This window comes from Corylus avellana, chromosome ca6 (genome assembly GCF_901000735.1).
Source record: "Corylus avellana chromosome ca6, CavTom2PMs-1.0".
Classification (NCBI taxonomy): domain Eukaryota; kingdom Viridiplantae; phylum Streptophyta; class Magnoliopsida; order Fagales; family Betulaceae; genus Corylus; species Corylus avellana.
Window position 1 is genome coordinate 2753053 of NC_081546.1, and position 8556 is coordinate 2761608.

The 8556-nt window shown below is 42.2% G+C and overlaps 1 protein-coding gene across 1 annotated transcript; it reads right to left on the bottom strand.

The window, feature by feature from the left end:
• Nucleotides 1-737: 737 nt before the first annotated feature.
• Nucleotides 738-1730, bottom strand: LOC132183960 (uncharacterized). The gene has a single exon (XM_059597440.1). The coding sequence runs from the start codon at nucleotides 1728-1730 to the stop codon at nucleotides 738-740; it is 993 nt and encodes a 330-aa protein (XP_059453423.1).
• Between the last annotated feature and the right edge of the window lie 6826 nt (nucleotides 1731-8556).

Consider the following 8556-nt stretch of genomic DNA (forward strand, 5'->3'; position numbering starts at 1 on the left):
TTTAAGGCAGCTGAGTTGGGCAGACGTGAGCATAGAATTTCTTCACCTAATCCTGTGAGACAGAGTTGGAAAAAACCTCCCTATGGTGTGATTAAGCTCAATTGGGATCCTGCAATTGATAAAGAGGGGCAGAAGATGGGGTTGGGAATTATTGCTCGTGATCATAATGAACATTTGCTTGCTGCATTTGTGGCCTCAAGGCAATATATAACTGATCCTACCACTACTGAAGCTTTGGCAGCTTGGAAAATGGCGGAGGTATGTGTGGGTTTTAATGAGGTTTTATTGGAAGGTGATTCACTTGAAGTGGTCCAAGCATTGTGCAAGGAGGAGTAGTGCTCTTGGGGGAGGTATGGGCCATTGATAAATGATGCAAAACTTCTTTTACAGCAAGTTCATAGATGGAAAGCTGGACGTGTGAAACGCACGGCCAATGAGGCAGCCCATAGGAGGCTTGCAAAATTGGCTCTTTCATTTAGTGAGGAGAGGTTATGGAGAGAGGACTACCCTTAGTGTGTCTGTGATATTGTAATTGTTGAAGCTATTCTAAATTAATGATATTTGATATCTTTTCAAAAAAAACAAAAAAACAAAAACAAACAAACAGTAGTACACCAAACCCAATAAGCAAACAATATTATTGATCTAAAAACTGGCTTATTATATACGGAATCGATGCAAGTAAATTAAGTAATTAAAAAAGTACAACACCCAAAAACATTTATGATCAATATTAATCAAACATTAAATTCCACAAACTGAACATCCTTGGTCTTCAAAGGAACATATCCTCCTGGATAAGCTTCAAGGTGATCCGAAAGCGCCGACTTGTCGATATTTTCATGGTGGTAGGATTTGCAAACGAGATAGAGCACCGTCTGAATCGCAAGCCCGAAGAGATTCAACTTTAAAAGCAACAACAAACATATAATCCCAATGGCAACCCTGTTGACCAAACCCAGTGACTCACCGCCGTCAACAACGTGTTTCTGAAATGCCACTTGTATGAGCCAACCAGAGATGTTGAACATCAAAACTATAATCGTTGACAGCCCCATCTTTCCCTTTATCAGTGCCTTGCTCTTCGACAGCGCATGAAACCCATGTGCGTCTTCCAACACAGTCGCAACGTTCGCCAATTGCAAAACAATGACCATGTAAACAAACCCCGCAGCGAACAAGATCCCCAGAACAATAAGCACGGGAACAACGAAATTGGTTGACACAAAGAAATATACCACTGCAATGAAGATCAACGTCAAAATTACTGCCACTATGGTGTAAGCGAAGACGGCGGCGAAAGTAGAGAGGCAGGTGAGCATAAGCCGCTTCCAGATCTTGGGGACGACGCTCATAACCTTCTCGAAGGTTACTTCACGGCCGGTGTAACTACATGCAATGGTGTAAACCACGGCGGCGATGGAGAGGAGGGAGAAGATGAGGGCGAAGGTTAAGTATGCAGCCTCGAAGAGCCAAAAGGTTATGGAGAAGTCTGAGAGCTGGTTGTATTTAGGAGTGGCTTCATCAGAGGATATTTGGTTGTGATTGATGTTTGGGAAGAGGAGCTTGGATATTTCTGTGTGAGCCAAGTTGATGAAAGATAGAGGGAGGATTAAGGTGAGGGTGATCTGGGTGAACAACTTCTTCCTCCATGAGAAAATGATCTTGTACGCCTCTTGGAAGATACCAAAGAGGCCAAGAAATTGCATATCTTCCTGCTTCCTATCCATGATTCCTTAATTTCTTCAGTGGATTTTTCTTTTGGGGAGAGGGGGTTGAAGGAGGGGAGAATATGTAATGGAGGAGGGGGAAGGGACTTGGACTTTTCTTATAGGCTATCTATAACAAGTGGCTATAGCTGGAGGGGAGGACCGGCTATAGCTGGAGGTGGGGGTGCAATGAGAAAGGCTAGAATGCAATCAAAAGATCACATTTTCACCATCAAAGTCTACGTGAGCAATAATATTAAAATGAAAACAATTCATTTCTCTCTCCTCTGTCGATTTCCTAAGAGAATAAACCAGGCTGGTTAACCCAACCTGGGTTGATCAGCCTTTTTATTAAAAAAAAAGAAAAAAAAAAGAAAAGAAGAGGTGACTAGTAGACTTGATGGTGAAAATCTCTCCGATATAAATGCTAGAACAATATTACTCATCATCCCTCTCCTCATCTACTAATCAATCAAGAATATTTCTTGATTCCTTTTAATATTAATTTTAATCTTGGATTTTCTTCAACATTTACGTGGTTATTTTGGCTGGTTTTGTTGATGACCACGTAAGCAAAGAAGGTGGCAAGTCTATTAAGAGTGATACGTAGGCTAGATGTTCACGTAAGTTCCCACGTAATTTCGTGGAATGTGCACCACTTTGACTCCCAAAGCAAATCCCCAATATCCACGTAATCTCCTTCTCCTGCAATATCCAGCCATGGTAATATATAATTAATCTCCTACAGAGTAAAAGAGTTGTATGCTTAATTTGTAAGAGATTAATTTGTATGCTTAATTTTTTGTATTTTTACCAAAAGACAATTACTAATGTTCTTTTTCTTTAATCCAGGCTCCGCGATAGATCAAGGCATCGCCTACATCCTTCTACTAGTCGCCCTTGCGATCACATACCTCGTCCATTGATTTTTTTAATTTTAATTGGGCTGATATAAATTCTTTATGTACTTACCCATCGATAGCATTCATATGGAGCCTTGCAGCAATTTTTTAATAAAAAGGCTGATCAACCCAGCTTGGGTTAACAAGCCTGGTTTCTTCTCATAGGAAACCGACAGAGGAGAGAGAAACTGATTTTTTTTCATTTTAATATTATTACCATGTACACGTTGATGGTGAAAATGTGGTCTTTTGAGCATTTCTCGGGGGCAATACCTGTCTCATGTCAGCAGTGGCAGAGCAACGTACATCTTTGGCAACTCCAAAGATTTAAAAAAATGGTTAAATACTTTATATCTTTTTAGAGTTTTATAACTTTATTTTTTTTTTTTGTGGTTTTATTTTTATCACAGAAAGTTTATGTGGTTTTGATAAGTGACCAAATTAGTTCATCTGTTAGTTGATCATTAGAACTGACACGTGGACCAATCAAATGTCGACACATGGCACATATTTAAATTTTTTTATAAAAAAAAATTAAATAAAAAATGTATTTAAAGTTTTTTTTTTAAAAAAAAAAAAGGAAAAAAATTGGGGGTGGCTCGGTCATTTGGGGGTGGCCGAAACCACCCCCAGTACCCACTGGGGGCGGCCGAGCCACCCCCATGGAGCCCTAGGGGGTGGCCGAAATCACCCCCAACGGTGGTTGGGGGTGGTTTCGGCCACTCCCAATTTTTTCCATTTTTTTTTTCTAAGTACATTTTTTTAAAATTAAATATGTACCACGTGTCGACGTTTGATTGGTCCACGTGTTAGTCCTAACGGTCAACTAATGGATTGACTAATTTGGTCACTTATCAAAACCACAAGGACTTCCTGTGATAAAAATGAAACCACAAGAGAAAAAAAAAAAATAAATAAAGTTGAAAAACCATAAGGGGGTATGGAGTGTTTAACCCTTAAAAAAAGAAAAAGAAATTCACCCTCAAAATTCAGTGGCTCCGCCACTTACATCTTTGGCAACCCCAAAGATTTTAATTTTTTTTTTTTTCACCCTCAAAACAAGGACAAGGAGAAAACCTTGGGCAAAAACGAGGACAATGAGAAAACTTTGGGCAAAAACGAGGACAAAGAGAAAACCTTAGGCAAAAACAAGAATAGGGAGGCAACCCTCTAAAACAAGGACAAGGAGACGACCTTGGGCAAAAACAATTAACGGGAGACAACCCGGTAAAAAACAAGGAGCAACGGCATGATGAGCGGGGAGCAAAAGGTTAGTCTGTTGAAAGACTTATAAATCATTGTTAACAGATTATTGTACAGGTTCATTCTCGTAGACAAGGATAAAACCTTAGAAAAAAACAATGAATCACCCCAAGGCGAACGGGGAATAAAGGCATTTGTGAGAGAATCGGGCATGATCCCCGGGTGTCTCAAGGATATAATAGGCTTAACCCCCGAGCAAAGGAAAGAGTTGGGGGGTACTCGCGGCAACAAGGAGACAAGGAGAAAACTTTGGACAAAAACAAGAAATCACCCTAAGGCGAATGGGGAACAAAGGTATCTCGGAACTAGGACGGGTTTAACCCCGGGCAAAGGATAGAGCTGGGGGTGCTCCCAGGAACTCAGGCGATGCCAAAGACAAAGCTGAGGAGCTCTAACTGACGAGCTCAAAGCACATTCACTAGGGAGACACGAGTCTCGGATAAGGTCAAACAACAAGCCGCTAGAAGGCTTTGACTAAATTCCCATTACCCAAGTACCTTGGCTAAGGGAATTGGGGGGTAACTGTTGGGAATAAATTCACACTACAAGCCCACCAAATTCTGGGCCCAATGGCCAAAGATAGGCCCATGAAGAAATTAATTAAATAGCAAAGACTATTTAATAAAGTCTTATATTCCAATTAGGATAATATTGGAATAAAGACGTCCTACTTATCTCTACAAGATGACTACTCAAGATTATCTCTACATCTGTTGAAGGTTTATCTTTATATGATAGCTGTTGAGTTCTATCTCAACTCTAGACTCTCAAACTAATTCAAATAAGAAGATTCAGTCCAAGTCTACTTCTACAGGCCAAGCCTATAAATAGGCCCCTACACAAGGTACTAAAACATCTTGAATCCTGAAATATAATCACACATATGATTGAGCGTATTTAATTATTGTGCGCCGAAATACCATATTTCTCTTAAGAATTTTCTGACTTTGGCATCGGAGTGTCCCCGGTTCCCCGGGGACCCCCTTGACAATATTGTCTTTTTTGTAGTGATTTGGAGTGCACGACGACGTATTGAAGACCCCGAAGAAAGCGCATCCACCGTGTTGAAAACTGTTCTAACAGTTTGGCGCCGTCTGTGGGAACGATTAGTTCGTTTCTCATTAAAAAAAAAAAAAATTCATCACGGTGCGAGCACGCATTCCAGCGACAATCCACCGGAAGTACTCTCCGATTTGCGTTGTCCCTAGCAAATCTGGACAGATCCGTATCTCAAATCCACGTTCACAGAAGCCCAAACGATCAGCCCACGACAGTCACTCCGGACCTGCCGTTCACCGCTGGACCCGCAGATTTTCAAAGTTTTCAAAGTTGCTGTTCGCCGTTCATCACCGAAGCTCCGAACCTAGAGACCCGCGACTCCTCGAAGTTGCTGGTTGCCGTTCATTGCCGTAGCTCCATACAGTTGCAGATCGCCGGACCTACGGAGCCTCAAATCGTCGATGCTCCACTGCTGAAACCTCCAAACTCGCACTTACGACCGCCGCTCCCTGCGTCGCCGATCTGTCCCACTGTCACTGACCCATCACGACCGGAGACCCAAAGTTCAGGTCGCTGACCCAGCGCGCAGCAAGACCAGCCGAGCCTTCAAACCGCACTGCCGTTCGCTGGAGGTCCAATGCCGGTCGGAGACCCGCATACCTGCAAACCTGCGACAGAGCCATTCTCCCCTAGCCCATGATAGATCCGTTCTGTCACCACCGTCAACGCACCTTAGGCATGGAGTATAAACGGCGTGCTACTGTGCTGGGAGGCCTGTGAAAAAGAAAGAAAAAAGGAAAGGAAGAAGAGAAGGAGAAGGTGCTTGCCGCAGGAGAGAGAAAAGGAAAAGAAAAAAGAAAAGAAAGAAGAAAAGGGTGCTGCGCAGCAGCGCAAGAAAGGAAAAAAAAGAAGAAAAAAAAAGGGTACTGCGAAGGAAAGAAAAAAAAAAAAAAAAAGAAGAAAAAAGAAAAACGTGAAGGGCAGTACGTTGGAGGAATTTGGAGAAGAAAATTGGCGTTTGGCAACAGGTTTTTCTTATTCAATTTATATTCCTGTTTTGGTTTTGGAATAGCTTATCCTGATTTAAATTTATATTCTTATTCTGGTTTAGGAATAGCTTATCCTGATTTAAGTCCATATTCTTATTCTGGTTTAGGAATAGGTTATCCTAGTTTAAGCTTATATTCTTATTCTAGATTAAGAATAGGCTATTCTAGTTTAAATTCCAAAATTGGTTTTTGTTGGTTGTGAGAATAAGGTAATTCTTATTCCAAATTATTACATTTTGGGGATACTCTATCCCGGATAAAAAAGAAAAGCAAAAAGGAAGAAAAAATTTTGCCATGGTGGCCACGCGAACGGAAATAGCCAACCATGTTGGTCCATTGGTCCAGCCTAATCCGAAACCGGTCAACCACGCCAGCCAGACTGACTCGATAGATCCAGTTATCAGTATTAACTCTGTTGATCCCATAGTTCAGCAAGGACCAATTCAACACAACATACCTCCCCGTCAACCGGAAATGAGAGATCCTGAACGCTTTGCAGCAATGGCAGCGCAAAGCGAAACCCTGACACGGCAAAATGCAGAACTTCGTCTACGAGTATCAAAGCTGTCTCATCGCAAGGAAACCCGTGGTAGGCAGGACGAAGAAGAGTACAACAGCCGTGTTAGCACTCATAATCAGCCAAGACGAGGACACCAAGAAGACAAGTTCAAGCAGCATGCAAGCCGAAAGGAGGAAAGTCGGGTGAATGATAGCAAAATCAGTGGTACCCAAGATAGAGATGACGAGCTCAACCGAAGGATGGCAGAATTTGACAAGAGGTTCACTAACCTGGAGATGGAGCGGAAGAATAGAAGGAAGGACACCTTCGTGGAGAAGATATTGCAGGGAACCGGTTCACCTTTTTCCCCACGTGTGGAGGAATACCGATTGCCTGAAAAATTCAAGGCTCCTCCTATGATGAGTTATAATGGGGTCGGAGATCCAGTCGAACACTTGGAAGATTTTCGGTCACATGTGCGCCTCCTTGATATCCCAGATGAGGTGGCTTGCAGGGCCTTCCCCCTCACTTTATCAGGAAGTGCCCGGAAATGGTTTAGGAAGCTGCCCCCGGGCTCAGTCGACAAATTTGAAGATCTAGGCCGGGTATTCTTAACTCAGTTTATGACTTCACGGATCCGGAAGAAACCACCGTCTTATTTGCTGACTCTGAAGCAGCGCGGTGATGAAACCCTGAAGCAATTCATAACTCGGTTCAACCTAGAGAAGACAGAAATTGAAGAACCCTCAGATGACTTGATATACTCGGCAATTTATCATGGGCTCTTGACCAAAGAGCCGGTGATGAGGAAGATGGCGCGAAAACCACCGAGCAATCTACAGGAATTGATGAGCAAGGTACAAGAGTTCATCAATGAGGTTGATGTTCTAGAGGCGATAGATAGCACGAGACATCCGGGACAAAAAGAAGATAAAAACAAGGAAGACTACTTCTGGGATCGGGTGTAGCAGTGACAGGAAATAGCAAGAAGGAACGCAGAGCATTTGAAGAAGTACTGTCAGTAGTACGCCTAGAGTTTGGTTTATTTATGCTTTTATTATTTGATTGTCTTTCAATAATAAATTTGATTTGAATAAAGAGTAATGCTGATTTAAGCATCGGAGTGTCCTCGGTCCCCCGAGGACCCCCTTTGACAATTACTCTTTGGTAGACAGGACAAGGAGAAAACCTTAAACAAAAACAAGGAGCTACCTCGAGGCAAAAGGTGAGCAAAGGTTAATCTATTGAAAGATTCATATATCATGGTAGTAGATTATTCTGCAGGTTAAAGCTTAGTTTGTCAAGCGAGATTCAATGAAGAACCGGGTATATCACCCCTGAATATTTGATAAAAGAACCGGGTATATCACCCCCGGATATTTGATAAAAGAATCGGGTATATCACCCCCGGATATTTGATAAAAGAACCGGCTATATTACCCCCGCATATTTGATAGAAGAACCGGGTATATCACCCCCGGATATTTGAAAGAAGAAACGGGTATATCACCCTCGGATATTTGAAAGAAGAACTGGGTATATCACTCCCGGATATGTCAAAGAAAGAACTGAGTATGTCACCCCCGGATATGTCACCACCGAAGACAAGGAGAAAACCTTGGGTAAAAACAATTAACGGGAGACAACCCGGTAAAAAACAAGAAGATTCACCTAGGAAACAAGGAGAAAACCTTGGGCAAAAACAAGAATAGGGAGACAACCCTTTAAAACAAGGACAAGGAGAAAACCTTGGGCAAAAACGAGGACAAGGAGAAAACTTTGGGCAAAAACGAGGACAAAGAGAAAACCTTAGGCAAAAACAAGAATAGGGAGGCAACCCTCTAAAACAAGGACAAGGAGACGACCTTGGGCAAAAACAATTAACGGGAGACAACCCGGTAAAAAACAAGAAGCTACGCCAAGATGAACGGGGAGCAAAATGTTAGTTTGTTGAAAGACTTATAAATCATTATTAACAGATTATTGTACAGGTTCATTCTCGTAGATAAGGATAAAACCTTAGAAAAAAACAATGAATCACCCCAAGGCGAACGGGGAATAAAGGCATTTGTGAGAGAATCGGGCATGATCCCCGAGTGTCTCAAGGATATAATAGGCTTAACCCCCGGGCAAAG

Excerpts from the sequence above, each read along its gene's own strand:
- LOC132183960 (XM_059597440.1), bottom strand. The coding sequence starts at position 1,730 with ATGGATAGGAAGCAGGAAGATATGCAATTTCTTGGCCTCTTTGGTATC.